Below are 18,397 nucleotides of genomic sequence, written 5' to 3' on the forward strand. Positions count from 1 at the left end.
AAACAAGAATAAAAGCTAAATCAAAATAATTAATAGTATAATAAACAGCAAAAAAAATATTAGATAAAAACTGCCTTGGCAACTGTGAGAAATAAGTTGAAGTACTGAAATTACTAAAACTGAATACACTAAAATAAAAATAAAAGTATTATTAAAATGTAAAAAAAAAAAAAAGTAGTAATAAAATGACAAGCACAACCATTACTAAAAGTAAAATTAAAACTAAAAGTAAAATAAAAATAAAATTAAAAATAAAAGAAATTTAAAAATAAAAGAATAAAAGTGAAATCAAAATAATTCATAGTATAATAAACTCAGCTTTCTGAGTATACTGTATAATTTTGAAAAATCCAAATAATCTTTACAGATCTTTATTGGAAAGAGTTTAAATAATACAAATATTTGTTATAAACTTTGCTGGAAATAAAAGCAGTTGACTGTGAGAGGACTTTCTTTTTCTTTCTTTCTATATAAATAACACTAAAATGACACAGGTTTGCTTTTACTAGTTTTACCATAAACTCTTTCCACTTTCTTGCTACCAACCTCATAACCTCATAAAATTGTTCTTCCGTGATGCTTTCTTCACTGCTAGTCATGTGCAGGTCAAAGTGGTGTATGACGTGAGATTATAAGACCCTTTACATGTACTTCCAAGCATTCCCTTAAGCAATTAAGTAACAGAATGCTACGGCTGAGAAGAGAAGGGACAGCTCAATCACCCGTAAAACACTGAGGATCAATTTCGGGGTTTGCTATCGTAAAGAGGTCACACAGTGCCCTTGATACTCAATATATGTGTGTCTATCAGAGTAAAGGAAACACATAAATCAAGCCCACACTTTAGCGAGATTCACCTCTATTTGCTTTTCATGACGTGTCCTTGAAGTTTAAAATGACTATGAATGTGCGATATGTGTGAGGAACGCTGCTGATTGGTGACTCTGAAATCTTTGTATTGTGTTTTTTTCTCGATTATAAATCAAGAGGATCGATCTATGAAATGCAATTGAGGGTAAAATACACCTTATAGCGTCAGGTGAATTTCTACATAGTCAGCAGTTTGCCAGAAAGAAACCCATTTGTTCCCAAGGGCAAACAATCAAAGAATGAAACAGGCAAAGAATCCTGATGCGTTTTTTTTTTTTTATATAAAGACACAGAAAACAAATCCATCACCTGGTAAGTTTCATATATTCTAGTATCATAGCTAGACTCTTGAATATCTGCATATGGAGATCAAGTAAGAAAAAGCCAAAGGTCAGTGCTGTTCTCACTTCAGAGGAACTGAATGATTGAATTCACAGATGAGAGCCATATAACACATCTGACACCTCTGCCTGTGTGAACACGTATATATCACCAAAAATTAGATGGAAATGTCAGGCTGATGCATCATGGATATAGACAGTTTGACAGTGGACAGGCTATTAAATAACCAAATATCTTCCTGACGGATTCTCTGTTACAGCTCACCGGTTTTAACAGTCTCCCCACAGGTGTAAAAACATTAGCAGTGTCAGATATTGATTTTTTCCATGATTACTTCGTTTTTTATCAGATGTTCGCTTGTGTTCTTGGCAATCTAAAATCAGTTTGGTATCTCTCTAAATAAGTCATCATCTAGATTTGGATTAGGTTTTATTGACCCAGACACTGCTAATTGACTTTGTCTAGTGGTACCTTATAAAGCTCTTTTGGCCTCTCTTTGGGGAAATGGGAAATCAGATTTTTTCATAATTTTTGGAAATAAATGAGTTCAGTGCACTATGAAAACACTTTAACTTTCAGAACCTAAAAATTTCTGAAAGACGGTTCAAAAGAATATCTCAATTTTATATCTCAGTTTTTGTTTTAGTTTCATTTAAATTTTTGCATTTTAGCATTGCCAACACTGTGAAAAAAAATCTGTGGTTGCCGGAATTCTACCGTAAAAAATACGGCAACAACATTTTAGGTTTTACGGTTTTAACTTAAATTTACAGTTAAATACCGTAATTTCATTAACTGATATAATGTTAATATACCAACCTATTAAAGTACTGAAATCTGTTTTGTACCTATGAAATACACTGATAACCACCAAATGCAGGTGGTGATGAGAACGTCACATGATGAACCAAAGCCCGTCACAAGCAGCTTTTAAATAATAACTAATATATAATTAACTAATATGTAAATAACTAATATATTATAAAATATATAAGGTGCACAGTGTCATTCACACAAGCACTAAACACCATCATGGTGAGACTCATTAAACTGAAATGTGACCCTGGATCACAAAACCAGTTTTCAATAAATAAGCTTTCCATTGATGTATGGTTTGTTAGGATAGGACAATATTTGGCCAAGATACAACTATTTGAAAATCTGGAATCTATAAAAATAGAGAAAATCGCCTTTAAAGTTGTCCAAATGAAGTTCTTAACAATGCATATTACTAATCAAAAATAAAGTTTTGATATATTTACAGTAGGAAATTTACAAAACATCTTCATGGAACATGATCTTTACTTAATGTCCTACCGATTTTTGGCATAAAAGAAAAATCAATCATTTTGACCCATGCAATGTATTTTTGGCCATTGTTACAAATACACCCCAGCGACTTAAGACTGATTTTGTGGTCCAGGGTCACAAATATGCAACAAACATTAATTTAACAACATTAGATGCAACATACAATCCTAATAAACATAACTGATAAGAACAAACTAAGAAGAAACGTAGTTATTTCAAAGAAAAAAACATCAAATTCAAACAAAATTTGAAATGCAACGCAGGGAATTCTGGGAACGTCAGTTTTCCCTGTAAATATTACAGGAACTTACCGTTAACCATTTAACAGGCTTTTACTGTAGCATTTTCACAGTTTTTTACCATTAAAATCACAGTCATTTTTTACAGTGAATGTTAACTTGTTGAACTAAATACAAACATTCAGTTTTGCACATGGATATCTAGTAAACTTGCTAAATATCGTAATAAACTGCCATTTTTATCTAGTGGCAAAATGTGTTTATTGCAAGTGGTTTATAAAGGTTTTATATTATGGCATGTATCAATAAACTACATTAAATTCAGTTAATTTAGTTTTGGAGTAATGAAAAGCAAGAAAAGACCACCCCCCTCCCCAGTGTGATTAAAAAAAACAGTCTTCCTTTAAATAAAAAAAAAGTCAGATAGTCAGAGCTAATTAGGTTGAGAAGGTGCTTTCTAGTTTTATGCGTTAGATGGTTATGGAAAGGGGTGCCATCTAGTCTTATTGACCCAGATACTGTGCATCAACATGCCTAGCAGTGGCTCATAAATTTATATTGGCTTTTGGTTGGAATGATCTGGTTTATTTTGTCCTGATTGGCACCTTTCCAACTCATATCTATGGTCACAGTCTTTTAGAGACTACATGCTCATAGTTCACCTTGGGGGATGTTTATTGGTTTCTTGGGACTGTTCACATTGGATGCAGTGGAGTGTATGACTCTCACACCTGTTTGGCCACGCTGCCCTTTGACTGTCTGTTTAAATGTTAATGGGATGTGAGTGGCAGACACATGTTCTCAGAGAATGAAAGTGCATATCACGCTGGAATGACAGCACATCTGACAGGTCTTCCTGTTAGCCAGGCATTGGCACAGACAGATGAGACATCAGCCTGGGCCTCACAAGCTAGTTAAATGCCTTGGATCTGTCCTCCTCCTCCATGCTGTAATCAGAATTTAGTCACATTTATTTAGCTTCTCTGTATTTTTTTAAATGAAATTATTAATTAAAAACATCTCTGCATAATTAATAAAATTAAACATGGCTAGCGGAAAGGGATCTCTGATAAAAGGAGCTTTTTTTCTCCTTGAATGTAATTATCCCTCTCGTTTTTGCTATTGCTGCAATCAGCATCTGAGTGCTTTATGAAATATTTGGTAAAGAGTTATGGTCTTACATTATAATGTGGGATTTATGGTGCTAAATGCTGATCTATAGTTTATTGTTTGTCTTGCAGTTGTACTCTGAGTGTCACGCTGGAACAGGCCATTCTTCTGGCCCGCAATCACGGCTTGCCCCCGCGATGCATCATGCAGGCCACTGACGTTATGAGGAAGCAGGTATGTTCTGGTGTTTGGTGTTTCTTTAGCACTTTTGGTCCTGCAGACTTTTAGACAAGCTAGTTTGTCCACTAACAAGTATGGACGACCAAGAATGCCACTTAAAAATAAAATGAAGAATCAATTTATTGATTTAATAATTCAAACATAAAAATGTATATAAATAAATCACTTTTAAATGGACAAATTATTAGACATATTTAAAGATGTTTATTTAATTAAAGTTTTTAAATTGAGTTTAATAAAACAATAAAACAATAAATTTATAAAGTAATTTTTTAATGTATAAATAAATAGACAAATTTAAAACTGTTTATTTAATTCACGTTTTAAAACGTAGATGAATAAAACAATAAAAAGTGCATTAATAAATATTTTTAAATGCACATTTTAAAATTTTTTCAAAAATGCATTTGGCAAACACTTTTCTCTCTCTATTTACCAGTTGGTTTTCTTTGTCCTTTTGCCAAACTCTTTTCTTGATCTGTTTGTCAATCGAGTTAAAAAATGCCATTGGACAGTACACACGTGGGAGCAACCAATCAACTTTCGCCTCGATTTGAAGAGCCAACCCCTCTCTCGCTTGTAAATGTAGCACGCCTTGTCATTGGACAGTGAGAAAAGCTATACATCATTACAGCGGAAGTAAGAAGACGGATTCAAGTGACGCAAAATTTCAGGGGAATCTAAACGTGTTTGGAGAGGGATTGTGGATGATTTGTTAGTTTTAGCTGATTTATGCGATAGAAAGTCTCCTCTCAGTTATCAGGGGCTGGCGCAAAATGTGGCATTGGCATCTCGCAGCGGCACTTCCGGCTGCATCTCCAGCAACATGAACTTCCTTCGCTGACCAATTACATAATTCGATATAATACTTTTTTTATTTTAAAAACTACATTTCAACAAAATAACATTATATATCACAGGACTGTCATTCGCATTATTATTTATTGTGTAAACCATGCTTTGTACTTAACGCACTGAAGAAAAATAAATAAATAAATAAATCATGCTCGTCACATGAGCAAATGCTTGGCCCGAGTTCAAGCTGAAGGGCACAGATTGTAAGCTACTGCTGACTATTTAAATAAACCAGTGTATCTATATGTTTGTTCAGTTATATGTTTGGTTGTTTGGTCCTGTCACACAGTTTGTTTTCTTTCGTTCTGTTAATTTGTTAATTATTTAAGTCAAATAGGCTACATTTCGCGTATTCATTCCTTATAGCCTATATAGACTATGATTTAATGAAAACAGATATTCTGTTATTTTCAGTTAAACTTAATTTATATAGCTTGTCCGTGGCGCTCTTCTCCGACCCCACAACACAGATAAGCACAAACTGCATTACATTCAGAAAAAATAGGCTACCATTAGTGTTTGTGGCACCAGTCCAGGTGTTTCTTCAGTTACTCGTGCTATTTCTGGAGAGTTTGGTGTCGCACGTTGTACTTGACTATGCACTCGTCTTTTTTTCTCAGATGAACTGAAAATAATGGGAGTAGCCTATGTCCAGCCTAACATTTTTTGAATCCGTCTGTGCAGTCATCGAATTACAGCAACAGGAAATTATTACCGCAGAATTTGTTTTGTGCTGTTTAGCTGTGTTGGTAAATTCACCACTTAATTTTGAGTTAAAATATGTTGTTGTAACTTGCATTACTGAGATTGTAACGAGAATTATTACCCAAATTTTATTAGTAATGCATTATACCTATTACTGTCTTACTGCAAAACATAATCTACTACTTATCATTACTTTTGTAAAGCGTTACTCACACTGATTAAATGATATAACTGGTCAGAGACAGGCGTTACAAAGAACGACATCTGTTAGAGAAAGTCTTTGGCTGCTGGAGATGCCGCAATCTCAGTTTTTTTGCAGCGTATCAGAAACTCATTTCTGCATTAACTGAACAAAGGTTTATATTCATATGTAATAACATTTCAAAGCAATGTGAAATACACTGCATTTTTATTTCATTAATGCATGTGATTTACTCATTTCGTCAACACTGAAACATTGCTGTGATATTGACACACTTATTGCTGAAGTGCCGCTGCGAGATGCCAATGCCACATTTTGCGCCAGCCCCTGATAACTGAGAGGAGACTTTCTATCGCAGAAATCAGCTAAAACTAACAAATCATCCACAATCCCTCTCCAAACACGTTTAGATTCCCCTGGCATATTCAAATAAAAATATTTATTAATGCACTTTTTATTGTTTTATTAATCTACGTTTTAAAACATGAATTAAATAAACTGTTTTAAATTTGTCTATTTATTTATACATAAAAAAATTACTTTTTAAATTTGTTGTTGTTTTAATGAACTAAATTTGAATTAAATAAACCTCTTTAAATAAGATTATTAATTTGTCCATTTAAAAGTGATTTATTTATATACATTTTTATGTTTGAATTATTAAACCAATAAATTGATTCTTCATTTTTATTTTTAAGTGGCACTCTTGGTCCTCCATACTTCAGTGATCAAATGTGTGTAACATTTCTTTGTCTTTCTAATGCTAATTTCATAGATAGCATTTTATGTATTCAGAATACCAACATTAAATAATTATTTTCCTTTTTGCATTAATAATAAAAAAAAACTTTGAATATGATCTTCATATAAAAAATATAAAAATGCTGAAATCTGAAATTAGTTTTAATATAAATGTTAATAAAAGTTTGAAGAAAAACTGTTACTGTTTGAAGAAAAAATTACTGTTAGCTCTCTGCAGAATAGACCATTTTTATGATTTTATAAACCCATGGTTTCTCATTTAAAGTTTCTTCTGGGAAATTCATTTGTATGTTTTGGCTTTGAAGTGCCATTTCCAGCAGAGAAAAAGATGAACTAATATCTACCTCTGCTTTTAATGTTTTCTGAATTGTACTGACCCAGTTAATTTATTGGGAATTACAATCTAAACATTAGGCCACCGTGTTCATTTCGAGGAGGGTTTATTTTTATCAAAGGCCTGTTTAATTATTTTGGGAAATGTAACAAGCTTAACTGCCTTGGTTTGCTTTCTCTCATTTCGGTTTCTCTACATGGCTATTAGCATAAGCTCTTCCTCCCTCCGGTTAGCCAGTCTGGAGGAAGGAGGATAGACGTTCATGAAATGAAGTCTCTCTACCTTTCATTAGGAAAGTGGAAGATTGTTAGTCTTTTTCTACCCATTTTCACCTTAGCCTTGAAGCGTCCTTCATGTAGTTATGGATGTAACTGACAAGGTCTGCTCTTTTGATATCATTAAGCTCTGTGAGACTTGTATAATAGAGGGCTTGGATGGCTGCTGTGTCAGCTCTGAAGAAATGAAACTTCAAGGTGGCCCTGAGTCATGAGAGGAAAAGACTGGAGAGCCCTTGACAGTGACTCAGTCACGTTGAGACAGATAACTTTCAAAAGAGTACATTAGGGCAGTGTTTCTCATATCAGGGGCATTGGCCAATGTGTGTTCCATACCTTTCACTTGTGCTGCCCTTTATACACTTACTGTAAGTTTTAATTAGTGCTGGGCAACAATTAACCGCGATTAATTGCATCCAAAATAAAAGTTTTTGTTTATATAATATATGTGTGTGTACTGTGTATATTTATTATATATATATATATATATATATATATATATATATAAAACACACACATACAGTATATATTTATAAAATATTTACATGTATACTGTATATTTTAGTGCTGTCAAACGATTAATCGCGATTAATCACATCCAAAATAAAAGTATTTGTTTACATAATATATGTATATGTACTGTTTATTTATTATGTATATATAAATACACATACAGTATATATATTGAAAATATGTACGTTTATACATTTCTATATTCATATTATTATATTTTATATTAAATATAAATATATTTAATATATTTATTTATTTTTTATTTAATTCATTATTTGACAGGGACAATAGACAGTCAGAAAACTGCCCCAGAATTAGCTACAGAGCTAAATTTCATCTGCTGTCCCTGGGCAGGACAATGCAAAACAAATTATGTGACAAAAAAACATCAGTATAATGCATTTACAGTAAAATCCCTCCAAAATTTAACATAAAAAATATGATTTCTCACATAGAAACTACAAACCAAATTTCTACAAAATATCCCCTATAAATAATACAAAGCGATTATAAAAATTTTACAACTCAATTTCATTCAAAATACAGAAATACTCAATGGTCACACACCTGACTTGTTTTTAACCATAATTTCAAATGTAGCTTAAATTGTGCTAAGGTAGAGCACTGTCTTATAGTAATTGGTAAATTAAAATTCACTGACTGCACAATCACCTCAAGACGAAGCTCTAGTTTGTCTTATATTTTCAGTACAAGAAAAAAACAAATTCCTTCAAGGGTGAGGGTGCAAGATTGTTAACAATTTTGTACATTAGACAACAATTATAAAACACAATAAAATTGTCAAAAGTAAAAAAAAAAATGTACTTAATAATCAAACAATGATGATACCTGCAAGGTTTCCTATCGAATACTTTTAGAGCACGTTTATAAGTATATAAAGGTCTAAGAGCAGATTTTCCTGCTTGCGACCATGAAGTAATACAATAAGAGAAATGAGAAAAGATCAAAGAATTCAAAAAAACTCTTGAAGCTTCTATTGTTAAGTTGAGGTGACACTGCACAAACTATTTTTCGAACATACTTTTCAAATATTAAATGAGAATCTAAAATAACTCCAAGATACTTAAAATCTGGTACAATTTGCAATTTTTCACCATTAACTAATATAGCTGGTTGGACCTCCTCCTTCTTTGTAATTTTAAAATACATACATGCACTTTTAAGAACATTTAATGTTACGCAGAACTGAGTAAACCAATCTAAAATTTTTGTCATTGCAATAGATAATTTTTGTGCCACCTTTTCTTTTGTTTTGTCATGTACATAAATCACAGTGTCATCTGCGTACATTTGAATATGCACATCAGGACAATGGAAGATCATTCAGATACAGACTAAAGAGTAATGGCCCTAGGGTTGACCCCTGAGGAACCCCTGTGGGACAATCTCGTAAAGAAGATATGTATGTATTAATCCGGGTACACTGTTTCCTTGATGTAAAATAAGACTCAATCTATTTTATTGTATCTTCTGAAAAATTGAAATGTGATAATTTAGATAATAAAATATTGTGATTTAGTGTATCGAATGCCTTTTGTAAATCAAGGAACACAGCACCCACAACCCCACCCTTATCTAATTTTGACCGAATTTGCTCAATAAAATAACGTAGAGCTGCTTTGCAACTATTTGTATCGTAAAAAGCACTATACAAATAAACTTGAACTTGAACTTGAACATACAGCAGTTTCTGTCGAATGCTGTTTACCCAAATTGCATAGGACACAATAAATTATCTACGAAATTCACAATTTGATCAGTTACTACTTTTTCTATTATTTTAGACACTACTGATAGAATTGAAATCGGCCTATAATTTACCACAGTAGTTGGATCACCTGTCTTAAAAACTGGGGTAACTAACCCCATTTTCCAACAACTTGGAAATGTAGTTTGTGTAATTGATAAATTCACAAAATGAGTAATTGGTGCTAAAAAGATATCACTATTATTTTTTTTTAATTACAGTCTAAACCATCTATATCTTTGGCATTAGAATTTTTTAAATCTTTTATAATATTCTGAATTATACTCTCTGTAACTGTTATCAAATGAAATGCAGATTTTTCTAAATTCACTGATTTAATTTATTTATGTCTTATTCCAAATGTACAAAGTTCCAAACTCAAAGTTCGAACTGAGCCAACAAAGTAATTATTAAATACATCAGCAATTTTGTCAGATTTATTAATTATATTTCCTTTAAAATCCAATTCTAAACATTTATTACATGATTTATTGTCTTTCTTTATCAATTTATTAATAGTTTGCCATACCCTTTTACTATTGCCTTTAGCCTCATTTAGAATATTAACAAAAAATTGTGCCTTAGCCTGCTGTAATGTCTTAGCTGCCTTATTTCTTAAACTATTAAAAAGAACTCGATCTTGTTGCAAACCAGATTTTATAGCTTTTTTTAAGGCAGTATCACGCTTTTTCATAAGCATCCATACCTGTTCATTAATCCATGGTAAATTATTCTTTCTAGACTTATTTGTAACTAGTTTTGTATATTTATTCCTTACATTTTTTAGCTCCTCAATAAATATTCTATGTGCAGTATCCAGGTTTTCAGAAGATAAAAGTGATTGTCAATTTGTCCAAGCTCATTTCCAAAAGCACTCGTATCCTTTTTTGGTATTCTATATGAATAATTCTGGTTACTCTGATTAGTATTATGATATACAACTATTCTTATTCAGCTTCCTAGAAACAAGTATTAAATTGTGATCTGATATTCCAGTTAAAAAATGTAAAGCTTTTGTAATTCTATCTGGTTAATTAGTAAAGATGAGATCTAGTAAAGTTCGAGAAGTAGCTGTAATTCGTGTAGGGCCCTCAACCAATTGTGTAAAATCATGTAATTTAGTTATTTCCTTCAGTTTCTTTTTGGTCGTTTTATCAGACCAGTTAAGATTGAAATCCCCCAAAACAATACACTCTTATCTCAATTTCGTTAAAACGTTTTCTAAAACGATCATGAAATGAAATATCAGATGAAGGGGGCCTATAAACTGCAACAACGGTAAAAGACATTTGAGAAGATAAATTAAAACAGCAATACATTAAAAATCATTTGAGCATTCAAGATTAACTTGTTTACTTATAAAATGATCTTTAACATAGATAAGACGCCCTCCTCCTCTGCCATTTTTCCTATCTTGTCTGAAATATTTATACCCAGGCATTGCTAAAGATGCACTAGGGAAAGTTTTAGTAAGCCACGTTTCAGACAAACACAAGAAGTCTCAATTTAAATCCATAAGCAATTTTTCAAGTTGTTCATGTTTTGATAACATACTTCGAACATTTAAATGTCCTGCTAGAATACCTTTCGCAGCTTGCGATGCTTCAACGGCTGATTCACAGTGTGACGTCGTGGAAAAAATATAAACATAACATTTTTCTTAAATATATACATGCATGTGTTTGTATTTATATATACATAATAAATATACACAGTACACACTCATATATTATGTAAACAAAAACTTTTATTTTGGATGAGATTAATCGCGATTAATCATTGCCCAGCACTAGTTGTTACGTAGTAATCCAGGTAGGCAGACAAGACAAGGCAGGCAGGCAGGAATAGCAAAACAATAGGCTTTACTCTTGAAGACTTAGAACCGTGTAACATCTACAATCACAGACAAAAACTGAACAGAAAGGATGACTTTAAATAGTGCAGCTGACGAGGGATGAACAGGTGATGGGAGTTAACTAATCAAAACTAATGAGCAAATGAATCCTAAACTGAACAGGAACAGAACCAAATAAGGCAACACGGAAAAAGACAAAACTAAAGTTCAATAACCTAACACTAGTTTTAAACTTTATTTAATAATAAAAGTGGTAATATAAACAACTAAAGTAAATGTTGTTTATGTATTTAAAGTCATTTTAAATAAATATAGTTATAATGGATTTAAATTTTATTAATAATAATTGATTTGCATATACATAATTTTATTCCAAGAATTCCACCTCTTATGTTATTTATGCATTTACTGTAAATTTTTTATCATTATTTAATAATAAAAGTAGTAATAAAATAATTTAAGTATTTGTATGTATTTAAAGTCATTTAAATATATATATATTTTTTCATTTATTAATAATTTATATATATATATAGAGAGAGAGAGAGAGAGAGAGAGAGAGAGAACCACTGCATTAGGGAACAGGTCGTTCATAGCTCAGGCCATGAAAATGTATTTAGTAATACAACTTCATAACTTTATATTTAACTTTCACCTGAGGACAGACGTACTTTTTTATAATATATATTTGCATTTCACCTCTGATTTTAAAACTGCTGAATTTATAATGCGTTGCGGCATATAATATGGGATGTTCTGGACCGCCATTGGGTGATGACTCCTTACCTGCGCCGCCCAGGCTCCGAAATGACTTTATGAATATAAAAATGAATGACTGTCGTCAGAGCTCCCCCTGGCTGACTATTTATTATTATTCACGGTAATTTGTACCTCACAGCAAGACTTAAAAGAGACTCATCCATCATAATGCCTGAAACTCATTGAGGAACAGAAAGGGACACTGATGAATAGCTTCTGTTTCTGTGTATAAACACTAAATTGCTGAACTGCTAAAATGAGTTAACCATATTTTTAGAGAAGTGATTGTTAAAAAAAGGTTATCTAGAAGTTGGATAATCTTCTCGGTGTCTGCAGACAACTGCTCTTTGTGTTCTTGCCCTTTCATATCTCAGTTCTTCTCCTCGACGTCCAGCCGTATCTTTTAAAGTCCCGGGAAAGCAGTAGGCGAAGTGTGTGTCTCTGGTGGTGTAATTGCTGATCTTATCAGCATATGATAAGGGACTGACCATGTCTGAAGCACTCACCGGTCAGCAGTGTACCTGTACGCTGAAGCTCTGCACTCGCAATCAAAGTTGTGTTTATGCGGTAGTACCGTCCCCCGCTGCTGATCTCGCTCGCAACAGACGCACCTGCCGAGATGCCTCACGTCAAACCAACCTGCAGAGCTATTTGCGGAAACAGCTAATGTTTGTAAAATGTGCAAGATAGACTTTTTCCTTCCTACGTCAAGGCACAGGTGGCCATTTTTCATTTTGACACGATAGGATTCCGGAGTGAAGATGCTCGCCATTAAACAGTCCTGTGATTCATATAGCATTGGACGTTCATTAAGTTGGCCGCATGTAACTTACATCAAACGACTCGAGATGTTCTATGACTATGTATGTTTTATATCCTAATTTACGATTACAAACAAGTCCATCTAACACATCTGACATGGCCAGTGTTCGTGAACTGTGACGACGGATGTGGCTTGTAAGTGGACTCTACCGCTGCTCTTTTTCTATGAAATATAAGCCACAGCGTCTATGAAGGATGGCAGAGCCGGCTGACTTGGGCAACTGAAGAGGAAAAAACAGATGATCTGTTCAGAATAGAAAATCATTATATGAATTATTTAAAAATAGAAGAAAAACCAGTGCATATTTTAAAAAGTCATTTTCCTTTGTACAGAAATAGAAGTACATTAAAATGAATTGGATGATTTCATTTCAGTACGGTATTGGGCGTATATTTGTATTTGACAGCACAAAAACTATTTTACATTATATATATATATATATATATATATATATATGTGTGTGTGTGTGTGTGTGTCAAATATAGATACATTTCTGTTGTAATATATATATTACAATATATATTGATGCATATTATATAATATATATATTTTACACATTGCATAATATAGTGTATATATATATATATATATATATATATATATATATATTACATATTTTATTATATATTCAGATGGCATAAATATATTCATATAATCCATCAGTGGTGAGGAATTTGTATTTATTATGAATTATTTGTATGAAAACTCAGGCTTTAATGTGTTAATTTATGTTAGTTACGTTATTTTTTTATATAGCATAATGGAAAAATTAACACAATTAATCAAGCCTCCTGACCAGTTTGTAAATTAAATCATGAAGTGTTTTTATACCATTAGCAATGCATGCTTAAAATACCACATAATTGCAAAACATTTCCAAGCCTCATTAAAGATAAATTAATCTTAGGTTAATTCATCTTTGATTAATTATTTAATATATCATGTAATTAATTCAACTAAAATATTTAATCCCAGCCCTAACAAAGACATTTTAGGTGGATTTGTTTTAATTCCCACTATATATATATATATATATATATATATATATATATATATATATATATATATATATATATAGTTTCTTTTTCTTTCAAATTGTACTTAAAAAAATTTTTTTTTTATTAATTTTTTACTTTTTTGTTTTTAAGTGGATATTTCATAATACTTCCAGAATATACAACACAGCCTAAATGATGCCACTTCTCACCTTTGACCGACTGGACATAAAATATGTCCATGCTTATTTAAAGAATAACTGTTCTGACTGGCCTGAAAGTCATTTATAATTATGGCTCTTTTTAGGGAGCAAGAGTGCAGAATTCAGCCAAGAACCTGGGAGTGAGAGACCGCACCCCATCAACAGTGCCAAGGTAACCAGAGCAACCCACACACCACTTTCCTCCATCACTACACACACACACACATCATTTCAGTCCCCTCACATTCACACTGTAGTTTTCACTAACCTTTCATAAAATGTGCATGAAATAATTTTAGACCTAAATGCCACGGTTCAAAGATTTACATATTTCAGAAAAATGTTTAGGCCTCCGGAATTATTACAGCACTCTATTGACAGGCCTCAAACATTCTGTTGAAGGGTTTGCTGTAAACCTCTAAGTGTTCGCAATGGTTGTGGATGAATTTTCATTTTTGGTGAACTATTACGTTAAAGCTATTTAATGTGCAGACTTATTTTTATAACAAAGTAATTTCAAGGGATGAAATTACACAAAAATGAAAACACTGTTATTACTCATTTTGTTCCATAAATGAATGAATGAATATAACTGCAATCAGAATTGTGAGATCCCAGCATATATCTGTCAGTTCTCAGAATTGCAAGAAAAAAGACAGAATTTTGAGATAGAACGTTTTTATTTCATTATTATTGTTATTATTTTCATCATGTGGCAGAAAAAAAGGCTTCTATATCTCTCTTCTGTGGAATGGGGAAAAAATGATATTTTGAAAAATGCTGGAAACCAAATGGTGTTGGGTCACACTGACTTATATAGTATGGACAAAAAAAATACTATAGAAGTCAATAGGATTCGAAACTGATTGCTTACCATTTTTGGGTGGACTATCTCTTTAAGATTAAAGTTTGAAAATCTCTCTGACTTCACAGAATATTCAGCATTTAAATACAACAATATCAACACTGTAATATTTGCATATTGAATTGTTATGAGCTTCTTTGTAGCATCTTTTTGCATTCTGAATTGTGCACAAATGTATAACTTATAGCTCACCTACAGCTACTGTATAACATGATTTCTTGCTGTCTTGCAAGGGCTGATATTTATTTCTTAAAATCCAAATCTAGTATAGTAAATGCATGTCTGCTTTTTAAATATCCTTTAGCGTATTAATAAGTGGCCACAGTTTTACTGGAGACAGAATCTCGGGAACAGCTGTTCTGCATTTATTCTTCAAATAAACCCCTGCAGTAGAGCTACGTGAAACAAAAGATACAGCATTTTTGCAAATGTGCACATTATGTTGTATTTATCCGTATACAGTGAAATTGAACAGAAACCTGGGGTATTAAATTCACAAAACATATTATTCAGCTTCAAATGCACGTCATCTAGCATCAAATTACTGCAGGTATGTGCGATTGTGTGTGTGTGTGCATAAAAGAGAGAACATGTACGAGAGCCCGACTCTATTTCCTGCAGGAAAACAGAATGAGACATACGTTAAAAACAGACCCACTGCTTCTCTCTCAGCAGGTACAAAACTCCAGCGTAAACTCTAATCTGTCACAGTCACTTGAGGTCTGTAGGGAGATGTACTGTAGCGTGACCCTCAAGACAATGACTCATAGCTTTTCATAGCGTGTTGCATGTGATCATTGCTGTGCAGCTTATGTTTATTTGGCATGTAACAAACGCTGCCTAAATCCAAGGATTTGTGTTTAACCTTTTTAAAATTCACTGCAGCTCAGAAGGAAAGTTATTAGCTTGTTTATTACACAAATTTAAGTGTGTGTTCAGTCTCTTACATCATTTACATAAAAAAAAAAACATAATGAATATCAAATATAGTATTACATCCTGTTGTAACCAGGAACAATATTACAGTCTGTCCACAAGGTATGAGAAAATGCAACGTGACAAAATCATAACCAGTTAGAACATGTGATTTTAAATATACAGCTGTGGAGAAGGACCAATTTTGGACGAATCAGATTATACCGTGGGTGGGGCTATTCAACAATTGTTATTAATCCACTGCAATTTAACTATTTATAACTGTTATAAAATTATGTTTAAAAATAAAAGCAGAACCTAAATTGACCAAAAATTTAATGTTTAATAAGATTTTTATTTGAAATAAATGCTGTTCTTTGTTCTTTTTAAATCAGTGTGTTTGATTAAATAAATTCAACTTTTCAGAGCATTAATTAATTAAAAAAAAAAACTAAACTAAAAATCTTAAAAATCATTAAAAAAATAATAAAAAATCTTACCAACCATATATATTTTTACATATATGGTAAAAAAAAAAAACTTCAAATATTTTACAAATATGTAATATATATAAATATTGTATCATTTAAAATAGTTTTTTGATTCTATTAACAGATTGTACAAACTGTGCCAGCCTCCTCCTCCTGATGGCGACCCCTGAACCCACATCTTCAAAAGATCTGGACCATCTTTGGTCCAACTCCAGATGACACACACACACACACACTCTGTCCACTTCAAGAGAGTGTCTGGACGTTCACCCTCACTCCTGCTCAGAGGCAGATCTGTCACCTCTCAACTCAAAGGATTCACAGCGTAATATCTATTGACTTTTGTCGTAGCTTTTTAAAGACACCATTCTTTTTTTATTTCATGCTTTGCTACGGCGCATCTTATTCTAGACCGAAGATCAAACAAACAGGATGTATGATCTCCCAGCTGCTGTCAAGTCATTCACAAAAATAGAGTGTCAATCGCAATGTTGGTTTCAAATAACTTTATTCTCCATGTAAAAAAAAACAATTGCACAGTGCTTTAGTATGTATGTTAAGGCGTAACTTTTGTTTATAGTTCCTATATGGGCATTGCATCCAAAAGCCTCATTGCAACTGTATGTGCATTTTTATTTCATCTATTTTTCATATAAATCTTTAACATGTGTTTGGCTTTCACATTATTAGGTTTCTCAACTTAGAGTTTATTAACACCATAGTGCATTAAGCTACATGTTGCAGTCTTAGTGCTGCAGTCTCAGTGAATATGGAGTGGCATACAGTACTGGAAAGTTCATACGACACGGTCATCAGTGTTATAGATTTATATATTTATCACACTTACATAGGTAAATAAGTAATTTTGTCTCCACGTTTAAAATATTCAGTACTCAGGAGTTGTTGTTGTTGTTGTATGTTGTATTAATGTTGCTTAAAATAACAAATTAATCAGTCATTACTATGCAATACCGAGAAACCGCTCTAAACAGGAATTGTTTATTAACTCCAAGTTCCATTAAGTTCCATTTTGAGAAATGAAGATATTTTATACAATACATCTGTCTGAATTAATATGCTCTGGATAAAAGCAGCCAGAAGGGAACAGAAATTCATGTGAAAATATTAAAAAAAGTTTTCACTGAAAAAGACAGTTATTTATTTTATCATAAAACTAACCCATTTTGAGATTTTCCAAATACATTTGTCTTTTCTTTTTTTTTTACCTGAAAACCAGGTTAATTTCCCCATTATTACAATAAATTGTAATGTCAAATTGTAATTAATTTCAAATAAAAATGTTTAAGAGAAAACGCAATCATATTCCTTATATAAAAAACCTCTAGTTTTTGATGGAGCTGTGTGACTAACTATTTATGCAAAATACTTTAATGGTGATTTTGATTTAACTTTGTGCTGCAAATCTGTCTCAGATCTCTCCAGTGAATGTATTTAGTCTGCGTTTGACAGTATGCATGTGCTGAGTGCACACAAACTCCCAGCTGCTTTATGTGCTGTGCTGTCATCCATCAAATATGCAGCTGGTATCAGACCAGTTAAAGTCTTCAGGAATCTCACTAATGGCCTCTGTATGTAGGCAACTGTCTTTGACAAACATTGTTTACCTGTCATAATTTCCCCGGGCTCATTGTCACTTGCAGTTTTTGTAAATGGTTTCCAGATGTTGTGTAATAACTTAGTGACACCAATATATAGTTACAACAATGGTGCTGCCTATGTTTAAATTGGAAAAAAAAAAAGAAAAAAAGAAAAGAAAACTATTATATATTTGTTACGGTGCTGTGCGGAACAACGAACACACGACAAGCATAAACAATTACCTTCTCTTTTAATCAGAGATCCAGGAGCAGATACAGACACAGGTGTGCACACACATCATAGTAGAAACAATAACCGACAATCAGACATACTAACACAGGAACTTATAAAGGGACAGATAACGAG

The 18,397-nt window shown here is 32.4% G+C and overlaps 1 protein-coding gene across 1 annotated transcript in view; it reads left to right on the forward strand.

Moving 5' to 3' along the window:
* LOC306865056 (phosphatidylinositol 3,4,5-trisphosphate-dependent Rac exchanger 2 protein-like) overlaps nt 1–18,181 on the forward strand; it is a 137,721-nt gene extending 119,540 nt beyond the window's left edge. The window contains exons 38-40 of the mRNA XM_079409408.1: nt 4,004–4,106; nt 14,266–14,333; nt 16,557–18,181. Of these exons, the coding sequence (XP_079265534.1) occupies nt 4,004–4,106; nt 14,266–14,333; nt 16,557–16,602 (217 nt within the window). The 3' untranslated portion in view covers nt 16,603–18,181. The remainder of the gene's footprint in view (nt 1–4,003; nt 4,107–14,265; nt 14,334–16,556) is intronic.
* Nucleotides 18,182–18,397: the final 216 nt, after the last annotated feature.

Source organism: Barbus barbus (genome assembly GCF_936440315.1).
Source record: "Barbus barbus genome assembly, chromosome: 46".
Classification (NCBI taxonomy): Eukaryota; Metazoa; Chordata; class Actinopteri; order Cypriniformes; family Cyprinidae; genus Barbus; species Barbus barbus.